The 19,536-nt window shown below is 48.5% G+C and overlaps 2 protein-coding genes and 1 long non-coding RNA gene across 4 annotated transcripts in view; 1 reads left to right on the top strand and 2 right to left on the bottom strand.

The window, feature by feature from the left end:
• Positions 1-6,725: 6,725 nt before the first annotated feature.
• On the bottom strand, positions 6,726-9,099 carry Hoxb2 (homeobox B2). The gene is made up of 2 exons (XM_021177301.1): positions 8,546-9,099; positions 6,726-7,792 (listed from the first exon to the last, which is right to left on the bottom strand). Exons 1-2 carry the CDS (start codon positions 8,928-8,930, stop codon positions 7,113-7,115), a joined length of 1,065 nt encoding a protein of 354 aa, XP_021032960.1. The 5' UTR covers positions 8,931-9,099; the 3' UTR covers positions 6,726-7,112.
• A 1,528-nt stretch (positions 9,100-10,627) lies between these two features.
• On the top strand, positions 10,628-15,094 carry LOC115032331. Its single transcript, XR_003838003.1, has 5 exons — positions 10,628-10,719; positions 12,331-12,418; positions 13,825-13,897; positions 14,026-14,390; positions 14,917-15,094. It is a non-coding gene; the product is annotated as an uncharacterized LOC115032331 (long non-coding RNA).
• The window catches only part of Hoxb3 (homeobox B3), a 55,074-nt gene continuing 48,323 nt past the window's right edge, over positions 12,786-19,536 (bottom strand). For both annotated transcript variants that reach the window (XM_029483438.1, XM_021176481.2), the window contains exons 4-5: positions 16,027-16,623; positions 12,786-15,184 (exon numbers count right to left, since the gene is read on the bottom strand). In XM_029483438.1, the coding sequence (XP_029339298.1) occupies positions 14,325-15,184; positions 16,027-16,474 (1,308 nt within the window). In that variant the 5' untranslated portion in view covers positions 16,475-16,623 and the 3' untranslated portion in view covers positions 12,786-14,324. The remainder of the gene's footprint in view (positions 15,185-16,026; positions 16,624-19,536) is intronic.

Here is a 19,536-nt window from a genome sequence, read left to right as displayed (position 1 = left end):
AGCACTGGGGAGGCAGAGGCAGGCGGATTTCTGAGTTCAAGGCCAGCCTGGTCTACAGAGTGAGTTCCAGGACAGCCAGAGCTACACAGAGAAACCCTGTCTTGAAGAAGAAAAAAAAACAAGGTGGAGTTAGAGAGTGTAGTAGGATCCAGGCTGAACTTGTATCTGGAGTGAATGACCAGCTGGACCCACGATCAAATAGCAATTGAGACAGTTCTGAAAGAAAAGCTTAACTTGTGGTGAAGAATTAAAATAATTTTCTAGGGCTGGTGAGATGGCTCAGTGGGTAAGAGCACCTGATTGCTCTTCTGAAGGTCCAGAGTTCAAATCCCAGCAACCACATGGTGGCTCACAACCATCTGTAACGAGATATGACTCCCTCTTCTGGAGTGTCTGAGGACAGCTACAGTGTACTTACATATAATAAATAAATCTTTTAAAAAAAAATAATAATTTTCTATTTGATTAGGCTTATTCGCAGCTGAAAATGTAGCATGGCTGTAGGGCACTTGTTAGGAATGCATAAGACACCAGATCCAAATCACAATACTGTGAACATTGGTATTAATAGTAAAAGAAAATGGTAACGGAAAGACGGATCATTTGGTTCAGAGCACTGACTGTTCTTCCAGAGAACCTGAATTCAATTCCCAGCACCTGTGTACTGGCTCACAACCATCTGTAACTTAGTTCCAGGGTATCCAAGGCCCTCTTCTGGTCTCTGAAGGGCACTAGGAACACACATGGTGCACAAAATAGATGCACGCAAAAACATACATGCAAATAAAATAAGAAAATAAAATAAAATAATGGCCAGGCATTGTTGGAGCATGCCTTTAATCTTAGCACTTGAAAGGCAGAGGCAGGCAGATCTCTGTGAGGTCAAGGCCAGCCTGGTCTACATAGTGGGTTTTAGGACAGTCAGGGCTGCATGGTGAGACCTTATCTAAAAGTAAATAGAGTTTTAGTTGATTTGGTGTGGGAGCGTAGTGTCCCTGAGTAAGCCTGGCTGTCTTGCAACAGGCTAGCCTCAAGCTCAGCGATCTGCCTGCCTCTGCCTCCCAAGTGGTAGAACCAGGGTCATGAGCTATAACACCCGGCCAAATGTAACATTTTTGACCAAAATATATACTTTGGAAAGATTATCAAAACTTGATTAAGGGACTTACTGGCTAGATAGTTCAGTGAGTAAAAGTATGTGCTGCTGAGCTTGACCATCCAAGTTCAATATCTGAGGCTAACACATTGTCTTTTGGCCTCCATGTTTGCTCTATGCACATGTACACACTTAAAATAATAAATAGATGATAGAAAGAAAGAAAGAAAGAAAGAAAGAAAGAAAGAAAGAAAGAAAGATGTTTCTAAGGATGTATATTTTTATTTTATGTATATGAGTACACTGTAGAGGGCATCGGATCCCATTACAGGTGGTTGTGAGCCATGATGTGGTTGCTGGGAATTAAACTCAGGACCTCTGGAAGAGCAGTCAATGCTCTTAACCACTGAACCATCTCTCCAGCCCATAAATATGTTTTTTAAATGATCAAAGATGGAGAAATGGCTTGGCAGTTAAGAGCACTTCTTCTTGCAAAGGGATAGGGTCGGTTCCCAGTACCCACATGACAGCTCCCAACCATCTGTAACTCCAGTTTCAGGGGATCCAGAACCACCTCTTCTGACCCTTGCAGGCTCCTGCACAAACAGGTACACACTAAAGACAAATATTCTTTAAAAACTGACTAAGGGCTGGTGAAATAGCTCAGTGGGTAAAGTACCGTCCCCTGAAAGCCTGAGGACCCAAGTTCAATTCCCAGAATCCATCTAAAGGGAACAGGAAAGAACCAATCCAACAAAGTTCTCTCTGACCTCCCCACACAAGGTAAGATCTTACTATCTGACTACCTACCTACACACACACTTATATTATAATAATAATAATAATAAATCTTTAAAACTGAATGACTGTCCAAATTGGTTTCTCTATGGTAGTGACAGGAGCTGTAGTTTGCAATAGAACTGATTACTTCCCTATTCAATCTATGCTCTGAGGAAAGACTATTGAAATCTCCATCTCACCACCACAGCACGGAAAGCTGGGTGTGTCCAGTGGGAGGCCAATGGGGGATCTGGACTGTAGTGGCCACAAGAGACAGAAAGGATAAAGTAGGGGCCCTATAGGCCACCCTCAGCAAATAAAAAACATGCATTTGATTGATAGCACATTTCAGGAAGCTATGCAGTAGGGTCCATGATACTTCTCAGAGGTCTGGAAGAATGGTGGACATCAGGATTCAGCAGGGCTGTTTAGGACTCTCATAATTTGTACCTGTGTTCTCATACCCAGAAACCTGATAAAAGTCTATTACACCATATGTCAAAGAAGAATTTCAGTGGTTCTTTTTAAATAAAATGGTCTAGACTTTTTGTTTTGTTTTGTTTTTGTTTGTTTGTTTGTTTGTTTTGAGACAGGGTTTCTCTGTATAGCCCTGGCTGTCCTGGAACTCACTTTGTAGATCAGGCTGGCCTCGAATTCAGAAATCCACCTGCCTCTGCCTCCCAAATGCTGGGATTAAAGGCGTGTGTCACCACCACCCGGCTTGGTTTAGACTTTTTAAATAATAGTAAACATAGTCAAGTATTGAGAGAGATGGCAAAGGATGGAAGCCACAGATACCCTTGGTAGGGCATTTCTGAAGACTTACATTAAATGAATATGTAACTCCTGGCACGTAACACTGTATCTAATGACATGCTTATTGAAAAGATGTAAATAAATTATCGTGAGCACACTTGGAGGTGTAAAGCTATACATTACCTATTGTCAAAATGGTCCTACCAAAAATGTGAGGTAGGCTACTGTCAAGCACCAAGGGTCACTTTAAAACGTGTAACCGCAGCCATAATAAATTTCCCAACAGCACCTGGGAAGACAAATACATATACTATTACCATAAACTAATGTAGACTACATTAGAAACATTTAGCTCTTCCATTGATTTCACAGAGAGAAACTGAGGTCCAGAAAGGGGAAGGGACTTGCCCAGGCTTAAGTTAACTTTTTTTTTTTTAATGACTCTAGGTTATCGTGATTGCAAGCAATTCCTCAGTTTAATAGTCTCTGGCTTTCACTGTAGTATTAATGAGCTATTCTTCTTGCAAGGAGTCACTAAAGAGCATAGCAGACTGACCAGCAGTTCTTCTGCTTGCCCGCTCCAGCCACAGCCAATTTATAACCTGTCTGGGCCACAGGCTACACACAGTTGGTTCTGACCCAAGAGGAATCCTGTTTCAGTCAGGATGGAATATGCCTGCCACCACTGGAGGGGTCAACTGCCACCACTGGAGGGGTCAACTGCCACCACTGGAGGGGTCAACTGCCCTACCTAGGTATCACTCTTGCTCTCCCCGTTTCTTACATTCAACTGCAAAACCTCAGGATAAAGTAGACAGGATGGCCCTGGAGATGGGAAGAGGAAACAGAGCTAAATGGGGAGAATTCCATACTGACAGGGATCCCCTGATTTTGAAATTGAGAGGGGGAAAACAAAGATGGGTGTCTCTTTCTTCTGGAAAAGTATTGCCTCTTATATTCTCCCAGGGTATCACCAAAGATTGGGGCGTCTGTGTATTCGAGAAAGGACAGAGACAGAAAGGTTGTGTGTTTCTTGGAAACAGAATTTCAACTCTGCTCTAATAATCACCAAAGAGGAAAGATGGATGCCCTGATTTCTTGGATTGGAAGTGACTTGCCCCTACCATATAGGAAATACATGAAGCTAAGCAGGTAGAGTGAACTTTGGCTGCACCCCTTCATTTTAGTAGGAGAAAGCATGTCTGGTATAACCTCAAGCAGGAGCAAAGATTCTATGTCCTCTGAACATACTGAGGTTGGGATAATTAGAAGGTAGTAGCTAAATAAAATGGATCAAAGGTCTCTCTCTCTCTCTCTCTCTCTCTCTCCTGTTTTCTATCTTTCTGTTTTGTTTTGTTTTGTCTTTGGTTTGCTGATTTTACTGTTATGTGCATGGATGTTTGCCTGAATGTATGTCTGTGTACCTGTGTACCACATGTGTGCCTGTTGCCTGTGGAGTTTAGAAATGGAGGATCAGGGCCTTTGGAACTGGAGATACAGTTGTGAGCTGCTGTGTGGGTGCTAGAACTGAACCCAGGTCCTCTGCGGGAGCAGCAGCTCTTACTTGCTGAGTCAACTAGCTTTCCAACCCCCACATCCCCTTTTGAGGTTTATTTTTTTGTTTTATTTTTTTTTTACCTGTTTTGTTTCTATCTTTGTTTTCTGAGATAGACTCTCATTCTGTAGTCCATATTGACCTTGAAGTCCATGTATGTAAGTCTGTGTAAATCAGACTTGCCTCAAACTCACTGCAGTCCCCCAGCCTCAGCCTACTGAGGCCTGGGTTTACAGGTATGAGCTACCATGCCCAACTTTTTCTATTTTAAGACAGCCTAGACTATGTAGTCCTCTTACCTAGGACTATAGGATTATAGGTGTGTACCACCAAGCCCAGCTCTCAAACATTCTTAAGTGTGGGGGAGAACAGAAAGCAAGATAGCAATGTAATCTAGCAGTCCTTCTCAAGCTTTAATGTACCTATAAATCATTTAGAAATCTGCTAAATTGCAGGTTCAGATTCTGTAGGTCTGGAGTGGGGCCTAAGATTCTGCATTTCTAACTAGCTCAGGCAATGCTGGTACTGCTGAGCCATGGAGCAACCCAGCATCTACAGAAATGACACCACAGGGATCCCTGGGTATTACAGACCAGCATCCCTGGATGGAGCTCTTCTGCAGCTCCTGCCTTTTGGCATTGATAAAGGATGTTTAAAAAAAAAAAAAAAGCTGGAAGGTGGGTAATTAGTGAGATCTTTCTGGCATTCTTGATCTTTGTAGCAACCTGGTATAGCTGCAAGAACATTTTTAATTAGACTAAATTATCTAGTTTGGCTATCCATAGAAAATCAAAGCCCCAGCTGATAAGTCTCTTTCATTTTGCTAGCATAAAGATGGCCTATGTGCTGTGATTTTTAAGATGTTAAACACTGCCTGTGGACATATTTTATGGAGAAATAAACACACAGTCCAATGAGATGTATAGTGTGGTTTTAATATATTATATATTCACTTATTTATGAGGAAAATAAACACACAAGCCAATAAGCTGTGTATTATTACTTTAATATATTGAATTTATTTCATACCTATATATTTTATGAGAGAAAATAAACTAATAAGATACACGATATTATTATAATAACACATCTAATTGTTCTATATTAATTTATTTATGAAAGAAATAAGTGCAATTTAACATGACATAAGATTATTTAATGCATGAGGTGAATTCTATATTAAGACAGTTTAAGGGATTAAATGCCAGCTGAGTAAAACGTGTATACTTCCCACACTGAGGGACCCGCGGAATGCAGTGGGTTTGCCTAGAGCTCCAAGTCACCACCTACCTTGGCTTCTGCTGGTTAGAGGGGAAAGTCTGGGAGGCCTAGGAAATAAACTGCCTTTAAAAAAAAAAAAAAGGCAACATCTGCCGGGGAGGTAGGTATCTGTTTCTGAGCCTGAGAAATATTAAATAAACCTGAGGAGGATGGATGGCTTTCCAGGGTCCCTTAAATCTCCTGGTTCTGGAGAACAAACCAAGAGGCAGATGGGGAAGAGAATCCCTGCCTCCCCTTTCCTGAGTTTGCAGAGCTGGGAGGGGGACTATGGGGGGCAAGAAGACAGGAGAAATGTTGGGATGGAAAATGAAGCTGTTGTTCAAGACAGGTGGGCTTGCATTTGGAAAATGACCTAGAGCGGTTTCAAAGCCCTGAGCAAAAAGCCACACTGGGTAAAGTGGTCCCAGGACCCAAAGTTCGCTTCCCCTCCCCAGCACAGGGACTCTCCTCTCCTTGCTCTCTCTCTCTCTCTCAAATAAAATAAAAACCCACAATTGGCGGGAAGCTCCCAGACTGTCTTTTCTTCGTTGTGAAAGATCTGGCCTCAAGAAAGTGGGAGTGGGTGCGAGCCGGGAGCGGGACCCGAGCATCCCGCAGCCGCTGTCATGGCGGCCGCAGTTGCTTCTTCTGCGCTCCAAACCCAGCGCCATTTTGAGCATCGTCCCTATTTCCCGCGCTCTCTGCGGCTCGCCGCGCTCCTTCTGTGAGCCAAAAGCCTCCTGCCACGCCCGGGCCTCCCTTCTTCCCTACAAAATTCCTAAGCCCCATTCTAGTCTTCAAGGACCTGGAGCCCCAAGCAGCATGGGGCACACAGCGCAGGCCTCGGCCTAAACTTGCAGACTCAAAGCCCGCAGGCTAGCAAGTCCGAGGATTTCTCCTTCAATTCCTTTTACCCTCTGCGCAGCCTCCAGGGCTCAAAGCTGGCCTCTGAGACATTTTCTTGTACCCGCTTCTGTCCCCCCCAGAACGCTGTTTTTCCACCCACCCCACATTTATTTCCAAGCAGGGACCCAGGGAACATCTTAGCAGGACTGGAAATGGTCCGTTTGCAGATGAACCAAGCTTCCATAAACTCTTCCTGGTGTCTTGGACAAGAAATAGTCACCAAGCAGGGCCCCTTTTGTACCACCCGGACTTTGCCAGCCTTCTCTTGGGTCTCCTGAGCCAGAGATAAATCAACTTCAAGCGGAGAGTGGGAAAGCAAAGACTGGCCGTAGGGACTTGGCAAAAAGAGCTGAATCCCAACACAAACACTCGTTTTCATATTATAAAGACATTTATTTACGCTATGAAAATAATGTACAATAAATACTTTCCCCCTTTCCTATTATTAAACAATTTTAATAAATAATCTACAATCTAAAACTTAAAAAAGAGGAAAATAGGTCCCTCTAGTTCTTTGTAAGAAAACCCGCTCCCACTAGAGTTTAATTATTCCTGAGATTTCGTTGGAAGGAGTTTTACCAAGTGGATTTTTTTTTGTGTGTGGTTTTAAAAAGCGAAAAGGAGTGAATGAAACGCTAATTCGTTACTATCTGGATTTTAACAAAACGCATAAATGTAACCAGGAGTGGAGAAGGCCCGATTCTCCCGCCCCCAACAGCCAAGGAGGACCAGACGGAAAGGACCAAAGATGGGAAACAGTTAGGGAAACTGCAAGTCGATGGCACAGAGCGTGCTGGTGAAGAAGTCCAGCTCTTCCTCGGAAAAGGGCACGGGGCTGTCGAGAGAACCCTGCAGGCTGGGCGAAAGGCCTCCGGACATCTGGAGACAGGAGTCTGCAGCAAAGAGGTTGAGGTCGGGTAGAAAAGGCGAATCCTGCCGCTCGGGGCAGGCGTCTTCGGGTAGGGGCTCGCTCTGCAGGCCTCCGGCTCTGAGCATTGTGCAACCGGGGCTCGATGCACCCACACTCTCCAGGGTGGTGGCAGGCAGCGCCGACGGCGGTGCGCCCCGGGGTCCCTGCGCGGCCTCAGCAGGGTGGAAGCAGGCTTCCCGCAGCCGGTGAGACGCGACGTCGCCCGGGCTGACCGTGGGTTCCTCGGCTGGCTCTCCCGCGTCGTCCTGGGCGCTCGGCCCGCCTGGTTCTCCCTCGGGCGGCTCTCGATGCTGCGTCTGCCGCTTGTGTTTCATGCGTCGGTTCTGGAACCAGACTTTGACCTGCCTTTCGGTGAGGTCCAGCAAGGCAGCGATCTCGACGCGACGCGGCCGGCACAGGTACTTATTGAAGTGGAACTCCTTCTCCAGCTCCAGCAGTTGCGTGTTGGTGTAGGCCGTGCGCAGTCTGCGGGAGCCGCTGCCGCCGCTCTCTGGCAATCCGGGGCCATCTGCGGGGGAAGCACCCCTATGTTATCAGAGAGGTCTCAACGCAGCCTCCGTTTAGCTGAGATCGGGAGCACCCCTTCGGCTAAAAAGACTCTCAGCAGTCCTACTCGGGCTCCCACCCCACCCCCACAGCGCTTCCTTCTGTGTCTTTGGGGGTCTTTTTAGTGCTCTTCCACGTAGGCAGACCCGGCCCGGGTCAAGTCGGTGCCTTCAGAGCCGCCCACGGGCCACGGAGGGGGCGGGGAGCAATTTCTCTTAGCTCCCAGGACCTCAGAGTCTCTCTCCCCCCAAGTCCTCCCAATGGACCCCTCAATTCAGAACTTTCCAACTCAACCTGGAGAGAGAGGGATCACAGATTGTTCTTCACCCCTTTCCTTCCTAGCTTTTGAATTCCCTCTTCTCCCTAGGTTTAGGAGAGCTAGAGGCATCGCATCTTTTCCAGGCTCCAGATTCAATCCCAGACACGCTTCATTCCTCTACACAGAAACAGGGGAAACGCTTCAATCGAATCATTTTTTTCTAAGCACATTTAAGGAAAAAAAAAAAAAAAAGCATCCTCCCCACCCTCAATCAGCTTCCAAAATTTTCTGGGGGTGGGGGTGCTAACAGTGGCTAGGCCTGAACCCCAGCGGGATACTCTGCTTCCCTCGCCCCAGATCCGTCGACCTAGGGAACCCCACCAGGAGCCCCATCACCTCACATTCTCCCCTTCTCTTCCAACTGCCCCTCACCCCGCCCCTAATATGCTTACCCACCTGATGGTGATCCGACCCCGGAGGCCCGGACCGAGGAGGCGGATGGAGATGGGGATGCGGTGGATTGGCTGGGTTTCTTGGTGGATTTCTTCTCTTTCATCCAGGGGAACTCGGGGGCTGGGGGGGCGACGGGGAGTGGCGGCGGTGACCGCAGAGCAGGCCCATCTCCGGCTTGCTTTTGGCTCCCTGGTCTCTGAAGGGTGGAGGCGCCGAGCTGGAGGCTGGGGAAGGTTTGCTCCAGAGGAGGAGGAGGAGGAATTAATGTCGACTCCTTGATTGATGAAGTTTGAAATGTCTCCAAGACAGCGGGGAAGGAAGTCAGACACTCGGCGAGCGATGGCTGGCTGTTTATAAACCCAATCTCCCTCTCAAATTCAAAATTCATGGCTTTCAATGGTGGGGGAGGGGGCCTGCTGGGGGGGGCGTCAGGAGGGAGGATCAGAGGGACCCCCTCTCCCGCCCCCCCCAGGTTTATGCAATGGAGCGATTTCGCGGGGGGGAGGGGGATTTCGCTCTCTCTCTTTTTTAAATTTAGGCCTTTATAATTGTATATTGCTGATAAATACAAGCGTATGGGGACTCTCTCTATTAAACCCAGGACTCCGCCGAAATTGCAGGGAATTCATGGTCACGGGACCGGTCTCCGCCAATCGCTAGTCTAGGCCTGGTGGAAAACACAGGCATTATTTGCTTTAATTGATTCAAAAACTCCAGAGGGCCACGACCTGGATACCATGAGGCTTCCTCCTCTACCTCTATTCCTTCATCAGTACCCCCACACTCTCCCTAATGGCTCTCTTTTCCCAGAAAAGCCAAAAGAACCTTTTCCTTCCCTTCAGGGACTGTGTGGTGGCGGCAAACAACCACATTTAAGGGAGAAATGGATTGAGTTAATATGCTTTCTTTATGTGGCCTTCAGTAGCCTCTTACCCTACCACCACCTCAGCCCCCAAAAGAAAAAAAAAAAAGCTCATTTGGGGGGAAGTGGGAGTAGAAAGAGGCTTCCATACCTAGGGGGAAATCAGAAAGGAGATGGATGAAGGACAGCACTAACCAACAGCAGCAGCAGCCCGCCCACCCTCAGAAAGCAGTAGTTCACACTTAAGAAATGCACAGAGCTGGCAGCAGGGACATAGATTCCAGGAGCACTTTGGGACATGGTCCTACCTCCCTAGCTATGTGCCCTGAATTCTAGTCTCTGCTCAGAATTTACAAGCAGTTTCTTATGTCCACTTGCCTTCCTGTTGGGGTCATCTGTACTCACACTGTGACACCCCAACCCTGGCAATAGGAGGGTCTAAGAAGGTCTAAAGTGACAGATGTATTCACAGGGCCCCAGGTGTATCTGTGTCTCTATCCAGGGCACCAAAGTAGCCATCCACTTAACTTTCAAAGCTAAAGTCAATGCACAGTCTCCCTCTGGACAAAGGGATTTCCCCCTCTGTATTTGCTTTTGGGCTACTTTTTAAATCCCTAGTAAGAAAAAATTTCCTAAAGATGGTAGGGGAGAGGGGGAGAAGGGACTGGGGGTAATGACCACCACTGAGATTATATTCTGCTTTGGGCCTCCAGAGAGAAAAAAAAAATGTAATGTATCCTATGGTGAGGCGCCTATGATGGACTCAACTTTAGAATATTGTGATTTACTAGAAGAAGGAGGCAAAAAAACAAAACAAAACAAAAGCAAAAACAAACAAAAAAACCTCAGAGCCACAAGCAAATCGGTGGGAAACTAGGCCTCAAAGCTGAAAATGAAAAGTCAGCTGGGGGAAGATTTTTAAATAAGTGGGTCAGAGGGACCAAGAGGAGATGAGGCGATCAATCTTAGCCCCCTGACAGCTCCCTCCGATTGCATCAAAGAATTTGGCTCTTTGGGAAAGCAGAGGGAACAACCTAAATTGCATATCCCTTAAAAAGGCCTGAGGGAGGGGGTAGCCAAAGAGAAAGGTGATTCTGGGAGATCTAGGAAACAGATGGGAAATGGGGACAGAGGGAAGGCGCTAACTTGGGTGGAAAGTTTGCTCCGGAGAACTCCCACGGCTCTGGCCTCCCCTCCCCCTCCTCGCTCTCTGTCGCCTAGCCTAGAGGAGAAGGCTGCTTAGCAGAGAAATGGCAACTCAGCGGAGAGCTGGAACTAGAAACTTTCTGTCAGTGTAACGTCCGCGTGGGTGGTGGTGAGTATTTAAAGAAAGAAAGAAAAGAAAAAGGCAGAGAAGTTTGCCGGGAAGCGTGAGGTGGGGAAGGGGGGAGGGGGGACCTGGAGGTGGTGGACAGAAAGAGGCAGGCTCTTGGGAAACTGCTCTTAACTAGGCCAGCGGCCAGAGAGGGTGTTGTGTACCTTAGCTAAAACAAAACAAAACAATGTATGCATATATTTTCCTGGATGGTGGTTAGCAGAGGAGAATCCAAATAGTAGCTGTCTGGAAGGGAGTCCTGTACAGTGAGGCCTGGGAGAGGGCCTTCTCCCCGGCAGCATGGGCACTTCTAGAAGTTTTGTAACAGGCGCTCCAGCTGGCTGCAACATCCAAGGATCTCCTAAGACAACCAGAGCCCAGACTGTCCTGTAGGAAATACAGCTCTCTAACCCTTGATGACAGATTTTATGGCCAGATTAGTGAACAGTAGAAAACTTGGGTGTTGAAAGGGGGACCCGAGAAACCTGTCCAACCCTCCCTCCCTTCCAGAGACATCCCTCCTGCCTTGTCTGCTACCTTACAGCGCAGATTTTTATCCATGTTTTTAAACAGCTTTAGACCTAGAATCTGGAAAACAGAAGGGTAGGTCCTATTTTTGTTTAGAGCCCTAGCTCCAAGCCACAATATATCAATATAGCTAGCTAAATTCTCTCTTATCTGGTTCCTCTTCAGCTAGATAAATAAGCAATCCACCCTTCTCCTCACAGTCAAACATGACCCTTCTCATAGTTATATCATTCAGAAATGTTATTCAGGGAAGAGGAAGAGGAAAAGGAAAGACAGACCCTTGAGCATTATTTGATCCCAATCAAACGTTGCACGCTCCTCTGCCTTTAATTTATAGCCTGGCCCAATGCTAAATTGCTTGCTGCCCAGATGAGCCAAGTCCAGTTAAAAAATTCTACTTGGTGGGGAGGGGGCGTATTATTCAGGTTGTTTTTTTATTGTTATTTATTGTTGCATAAAGACTGTAATTACTAACCTTGGGCTGCCAGGATACAACATAAAAATGAAAATCAGCCCTCGCTTTAAGGCTGAGGGCCTGAACGATTCTTATCCCCCTACCCCCACCCCATATCACCACTACCACCAAATATATGCTCCTAATTAAGCAATGTGGGTTCATCGCTTACAATTAGAATTATGTAACTCTTCAGCAGGCAGCCATCGCTTCTCTTTCAACGAATTAGCTCCATATTTCAGCCTCCCCTGTCTCCTCGCTCTTATCGGATACCGCTATGCGGTGGTGACATTTCATCTTTGACAGACCCTCTCCATCCTCGCTCCAATGTGATAAAACTTTTATGGAACCAGGACTAAGAAATGAAGTTTTCCCAAGCATCGTGGAAACAGAGCCTCACGTTAGCCTGGGGACCATTTTATTTAAGCTTGGTTTCTACAGCTTCCTCTCGCTCCCTTCTCTTCCTTGGCAGGAGAAATCTAACCAGCCCTCCTCTTCCTCTGCCCTGGGCTTCATTTAATGATCAGATTTCCCTTTAGTTTTAAGGCTTGACCTGAGAAGTCTAGGCCTCGGTTTGTTATTTCCCCCTCACTCCCCGGATTAATCATTTTCCTTTGTTTTCATTTTAGACCCAATGATGGTTGGGCTTCGGGTCACGTGACAGCCTCATTGTAGCTCCGGAAGAGAACATGAAGTTTAGGTTGCCTGGAAGAAGCAGTAATAAGCTAGGTTTGGGGTTGCCTGGATGTAAACAGAGGGGGTGCCTGGAGGTGCTGGTCAAAGGGACAAAAGAGGCCAGTGACTAAGAAAAACAGACAGGCAAAGAACAGACTTAACCCAAGATTCCCNCCATCCCCCCCCCCCCAAGCTTGTTACTTAAACCTTAGCTGAAGAACTTGGCAGAATGGTCCAGACTGGTACAAATGTCAAAAACTGAGTTGGAAGCAGGAAACACCAGGAAGGGGAGACAGCGACCTGAGCAGTGGGCAAAGAGCCTGGGGAGTGTCACCAATGCCCTCCTGCTAGGGGACATTTGGCCACTAGAGCCTTTTTCTGCAACCTGAACTGGACCACCATAACAAGATAAAATTAATAACAGAAAGTTTATTCAAGAATTGTTTTGACAGACAACTCTTTTAACTAAGGGGAAAAAAATAACTACGGAAGAACAAAGAAAGTTCCAAGAGAGAATTAAGTTCTTATCTCTACAAATTCAGGACTCTACAGTGACATTTAGGAGCTGAGTTCATGCCTTTTAGAACTAATTACAATTCCTCATATGTACGAGTTTAACATAAATCTACAGCTCTTGTCTAGAATACAATAAAAACTAAAATAGCTGGTTTTACATGACAGGAAACACAACAACCTTTATAACAAGTAAATACTAAAAAAGTACATTTTTCCTTTTTTTTGTCCCTCATATAAATACATAATGTAGGGGGATAAATAATACAAAAAAGAAAATATTTTAACAGGCTATAACCAATAAATATATATGAAAATGTTCACTAGAACACACGCTTTTTGAGCGAAGCTGGACTTTCTGCAGGCCCAGACATCTCTCACAGTTGTTTTTTTTTTTTTTTTTAATATCCATTAAAATGTAAACTCCAAGTGCAACAAGACTGTCCTGTCAGGAACTGGAGCAAGGTCCACAGGTCCAGCTGTAGCACCTGCCAGGACAGACAGTTTGTTCAAATATACCCTGTTTTCACGTTAAGTCAAGAGAAGAACAGAAGTAAAAAGAAAGTGGATGGAGTGGGATGGGGTGGGAGCTGAGAGACTGGAGAATGGGCAAGCCTCCAGTCCTGACAACTTGCCTGCCTTAGCCTCTTAACTTTTCTTTAAAAGAAAAAAAATATATATTTATTTATATTATAGGCAGCTCTGACTTTCAGGATATCTTACCATCCCTGAGCCCTCTGAAAATTGTAATCAATAGGGGTGGGGTGTAGATATGAATGTCCTTAGAGCAGAAAACCAACCGTAGGGCCATAGTAAATGATAGATATAGTAAGAAGCCTAACAGATGGGGGAGGGGGGAGTTGAAGCTTCAGGGAAGTAGGAGAGAAACATACTTTGTGCCCTTCGATTTAAATGTGTTTTCTTATTTTTCATAGGGAGACTGAAAGGGAGAACAACAACAACAAAAAAAATCAAGATTTCGGGGGAAATTACCCACAGAGATGCAAGGTAAGTTGATTGCTTGCTGATAGCCAAGCCATTAAGTGTTGAATGTGCTTCTCTGCCCTGCTTGCCTGTCTTGGCTCCCTCTACCCGACTCCACGTCACCTCTCCAATCTGAAATTCCCACTTGGTAGTGCTGGAACCCTGGGAACCCTGGGATTGATGTGGTCCCGTCTCCAACCTGCTGTGGATTCCTTTCCAAGGGTTGTTGGCAGACAGATGGAACCAGGCATGGAGGACTTAAAAGACAGCCCCTGGGGGCGGGGAGGGGGCCTGGGAGCTGGGAAGGCACCCCAGGCCTGTTCTGTTTCTGGAAACCTGGCGACAACCCCATCCCACACCTCTTTCAGGACTCTAAACCGCGCCCATCCCCCAAGTCCGCCATCTCCCTGGCCCTTAACCTCACCCCTCCCTCCCCAGCCCGCCCCTCCCATCACAGGTGTGTCAGTTTGGGCGCTTCTTGGATTCTACCCTGAGGCGGTGCGTGGTGAGAGGAGAGGTCTGTGTACGTGGGGTGAGGGTCACAGGGTCCGTGATGCTGGTTGGGGGCCATAGGGGCCGCCCCGTTGTAGTCCAGGTTCCCCGAGGGGTGGTGGGAAAGGTGATTGAGGCCGTAGAGGGAGGGGCCGGCAGGGGGCGGCAGCGGATCCGCGTAGCCACCCCCGCCCACATACACCGGGCTGCCCTGCATGGTGGGCGTCCCGTAGGCGCCCCCGTTAGCTTGGAGGACGTGGGGCTCATACTCCGACGCCGGGGTCGGGGGGTACTTCTGTGGAGCGCCGCAACCCTTGAGAGGGGGCTGGTAGTTGGAAGGCAGCGCGTAGGCATTCTGGTGGCCTTTGCCGAAGGCTGGTGGGGACGGGCTGTCGTAGCTGGGGGTCATGGAGTGTAAGGCGTTCATGAAGCCGGCCGTGGACTGCATGGGCTGCGGGGGGCTTCCGGCCGGAGAGGGACCCCCAGAGGACGAGGCCAGCCCCTTGGCCTTCTGGTCTTTCTTGTACTTCATGCGACGGTTCTGGAACCAGATCTTGATCTGGCGCTCGCTGAGGTTCAGCAGATTGGCCATCTCGACCCGGCGCGGCCGGCACAAATAACGGTTGAAGTGGAACTCCTTCTCCAGCTCCACCAGCTGCGCGCTTGTGTACGCCGTGCGCGCCCGCTTGGACGCCGCCGACCCCGGGGGGCTCTTGTCCCCTCCCCCGCCGCCGCTGCCGCCCCCGCCGCTGCTGCCGCCGCCGCCACCACCGCCGCCGCCGCCACCACCGCCGCCACCGCCACCACCACAACCTTCTGCTGGACCCGAGGGGGGAGGGGTGGGAAGGGGAGAAAATGAAATAAAAGATAATTACTGAACACGCCGAAATTGAATGCATCGTTTCTTAATAAATCCAGGCCTGGACTCGGAGGCCCCGCTGCCCTCCCCTTCGCGTCCCCGCCTCCTCTACAACCTCCCCCCCTTCCTACCTCCCGTCGCATTAGCGGACACTCTATAATAGTGGCATTTATTAAGAGACCTGTTCTCCTTTCACGGCCCCGGCTTATGAAAATTTGATCATGTCACACAGACAGAGCTGCGTGGCCATTTATTTAGGGCTAGGTGTTTGCGTGTGCGCGCACCCCTCCCCATATATCCAAATCCAAGTCTGAGGTGATTCCTCCCTTCTGTCCGCCCTCTTTACAAGACAAGTGACTGGGAACACCTTGGGGGGTGGGGGGAGACTGGACACTGGTGGGCAGGGCCTGGAAGTGTGGCACGTAGAGGCTCGGGTGGCTGCAGGCCGGGACCCCAGGCTGCCTGAGCGATGGTGATTAATACCCACAGTAATCATACTTAATAATAATCTATCCTTGATGACTCTGTGCCTCCAGGCGGTGCGGCCTTGGGAAGGGCTGTAAGGCCAACTGTCCCACCTCCTGGAAACTCTTGGAAGCCCAGGCCGAGGATGGTTGGAGGGACTGGGTGTTGGTCAGGTCAGAGGTCATCAGGTAGTGAAAGGTAGATAAAAAGCACTAGGCAGCCATCTAATATTGTCTCCAGGCCTCCTTGTGGGCGCCTTGGGGTCGGATGCTATAATAACAGTGACATTCCTGGGTTGGACAAAAGCTGACGGACTAGGAAGGCAGAGAGCTGGTACCTGTGCCGGGGGAGCTGTTTTTCAGCTTGGACGTTTGCCTCGACTCTTTCATCCAGGGGAATATCTGTTTGGTGAGGGTGGAGTTGGAGCCGGCACCGCACTTGGGGGGGCCGCTTTTGCTGGGCCCGCCCCCGTTATTGCTGTTGCTAGTGGTACTGGTAGGTGCGGCGCTGGGTGGGGGTGAGCCCGGAGGTGCGGGCAGGGGCTCTGGGGCCAGGCCTGGCCTCATGCAGCTGCCGTTGAGCTCCTTGCTCTTGGCATGTGGGGCGGCGTTGCCCAGGGACTGCAGAGAACACGCTGAGCGCTGGTAGTCACCCTCCAGGTGCGTGGCAGCCTGAAAGGGGGGCTGGGGAGGCCCGTCGTAGCCGAAACCATTGCTGCCAGGGTACGAGGAGTAGCCTCCGAAGAGCGCAGCTGCGGTGTTGTCGTAGTAGGTGGCTTTCTGCATCGCTGGGCGAGGCCCGGGCAGTGGGTGGCAACTTGCAAGGGCCTGATACCCTCACGACCGGACATTGGCACCCCTGGGGGTCACGTGACACGCCGGACCCCCCTCCCCTTTCTGCCCCCCTCCTCCCGGGTCTGTTCCAAGCGGCTGACCTGCGGGGCGAGAGAAGAGACAGAGGGGAGAAGAGGACTGGGCCTCGAATCCATCTTAGGAACTAAAAAGGGAACTGACATCAATAGTTTTTTTTTTTTTTTTCTCCCCTCGCCAGTATCTCTGCAGCAGACGCTGAGACCAAGTATCTAACCTGACTTGGATGCTTCTCTCTTCAACTTTAATTTTAACGGGAAAAAGAAAACATCCATTTTCATTTCCTTTTTTTTTTTTTTAAACAAAATCAAGACTGTACTCCTTCGAGGAACGCTTAGGAATAGAACACCACTGCTTCATGGACCATTGCCTCTCTCTGGCGCCCTGCACTAACCACCCCCTGGCCTCTTCTACAATTTTTCCTTAACCTCCCCACCCCTGCAACTCCCCAACCCTGGGATGGGGCAATCCCAGGGAGAGGGCACTATTAGACTCTAAAGTAAAAGCATCCCAGAGGTCCTCCTTCCCATAGGGAGGCCTCTCTGCTTCCTGTCTTTCTTCCTTCCATATCTTTTCACCTAAGCAGCCTAGCCTGTCTAGCCTGGAAGGAACACTTGCAGATCTTGGACCCAAGCTGGAATGAAAAGCAAGTTCATCTGGGACTCTTCCCTCCAAGATCATAGCAGCCTAAGGTAGAAAATTCCTGAAGATTTTTAACCCCAGAGGCAGTGGAGCCAAGTTTCATCCATCTATGTCCCATCTGAAGGTACCATCACCTCCAGTCTTGGCTCAGGCAGGCCTGGGACCTAGCAGCCAGAGGCCCCTGTGGAGCGTCCAAATGGACCATGATTGTTTAGATTTCCCAGGCAAGACCGGTTGGTGCTATGACCATTTGGCTTGGGTCTTCCCCACCCCCAATCCATAACAATCTGTTTTCTTTTATTTCTCAGGGAAAAAGAAAAAGGAAAAACTGTGCAGCTGCTGGAATCTCTTTTCTACTGAGATGGGGGAAATTATTCAGGATGATAAAGACTCACAAAACAGTTTGAACACTATTCTTCTCTGGATTCAAAGGAGAGGCTGTTTACTGAGGTTCCCAACAGCAAATAATAATAATAATAATAAATAAAATAAAATAAAATTATGGTCACTATTCTAACACAGTCTTCTTAAAGTGCACCCAAAAAATAAAGCTGGACCGTGTCAGGAGGTTTTGTATTTGTTCCGAGATTTCTGACCATATCTCCTCTTTCTCTGTCTTCTCCAGTCCTCTTATGGGTACTTCCCTAAAGCCTCCAGTCTGATCCTCTCTGTGTCATGTGCTTTGGGCAAAACTTAAACTATCATTCAGCCCAGCTGGTCAACTCCAAAGAAAACGTGGTAAAAATAAAATGAAAAAAACTTCAGGTGGGGTGAACCCCTCCCACACGCAAAGGCTGCCCTTATGACACAGATCCCGGTACTTAAAAGGGAGATGATGTAGCCCTGAGTTCCAATTGGTTTCTGGGAAATTTTTGTTTCTGGAAATACACACGGGTGTGCAAAAGCAGCAGGTCCTTCCAGGGAGGACTGGAGTTCAATTGACCAGGCTGACCCAATCCCTTTATTATTATTACCATTAGCCTCTGATGATTTAACCAAAATTAGCTTCGGAGCAGCCCTGGCTGAAAGGGAGAATTAATTAACCGACATCAGTTGAGTTTGTTATTAATAGATAGAGAAGAGAATGAAATAAAAACCTTGGAGGGGGTTAGCTGGCTGATCCCTGGCTTTATTTAGTCTAAATGATTGTTACAGCAATAATGATGATAGTGATAACAACAACAACAACAACAACAACAAATAAAAGCCCAGCATTTGACTAGACGCCTGGGGCTGAAATTTCTGTCGTTTCCCCAGCAATAAGCCCGAAACGAAACCATCGCAGGACAGAGGCCAGGCGAGTGTGGGAAGCGAAGGAGCCAGAGACGTGATAGGAAAGAATGGAGACTCCTCTGGCGGTGAGACAAGGCCAGGAAGGTTTGTGGATTCGGAGAGCCTCCAGCTACCGCTGCTGGCGGGCTGTCTGGCCGCTGCGGCGGCGGTGGCCGGCCGGCGAGGAGTTACCGACCTCCTGCTCAGGCTCAAGGAGGCGAGGAGAAACTGTTCGGGACGCCAAACTGGTTAGCGGCGGCAGGTTCCAAGCTCACCGGACCAGGCCCGGGCCCAGCTCCACGGCAGCAAGTTTGGCGCAGGAGGTAACCGAATTAAAAGGCGCCTTAGCAACTCTGCTCCGGGACTTTGCCTAACAGGGCTCCAGGCTGGAGGGCGCAGAGGACTGGCTCAATGGGACAGTAAGGAACCCGAAGGTGCCCTGAGGATCTGAAATCTGGGATCCAGAAGAGGGGGTGGGGAGCAGCTCTACCCAGCCAAACAAGTCTATTTCCCTTGCCTCCATGTTGGAAAAATTCAGGCTCCATACGGCTTCTCCTCGGAAGGGTGGAATGGAGACAGTGGCTCTGGGCTTCCCCTCGGGGTCTCGCTAGAGAAGGGAGGCAAGCCCCCCTCCAGAACCCCACCTTTCTAGGCACACTCCTGGGAGAGCCGAAAAGGGTAACAATAGCTGGAGAAACCCCAGGAGAGAGGATAGGCCGTCTTCCAAGACTTTAAAAAAATAACGAAAGGAAGAAAAAATAAATAAAAGGATAAGAAAGGGAAAGAGGAAGATTTGGCTCTTCTTAGCAAACGGGGGAGAGGGCATTCAGCCCTGGATCTGGCTGCTAGCAGAGAAGAGAGGGGAAAAGGAGAAAAGCGGAAAGGGAGAGAGAGAGGGAGGGAGGGAGGGAGGGGGGAGAGAGAGAGAGGGAGAGAGGGAGAGAGAGAGAGAGAGAGAGAGAGAGAGAGAGTCGCTGCGTGGAAGGAAGCTTAAAGCTTGTGAACTCTTCTTGAACCGAGATTGGAGTCATATGGGCCATAAATCATTGAGACATACTCTCCGC

This window comes from Mus caroli, chromosome 11 (assembly GCF_900094665.2).
Source record: "Mus caroli chromosome 11, CAROLI_EIJ_v1.1, whole genome shotgun sequence".
In the NCBI taxonomy this organism is placed as follows: domain Eukaryota; kingdom Metazoa; phylum Chordata; class Mammalia; order Rodentia; family Muridae; genus Mus; species Mus caroli.
The sequence above is the reverse complement of the archived record's forward strand: the minus strand, read 5'-3'. Positions and strand labels throughout refer to the sequence as shown.

Excerpts from the sequence above, each read along its gene's own strand:
- Hoxb2 (XM_021177301.1), bottom strand. The coding sequence starts at position 8,930 with ATGAATTTTGAATTTGAGAGGGAGATTGGGTTTATAAACAGCCAGCCA. Across the intron at positions 7,793-8,545 it reads CGGGGTCGGATCACCATCAG|ATGGCCCCGGATTGCCAGAG; the intron begins GTGGGTAAGCAT and ends CTTCCCCCGCAG.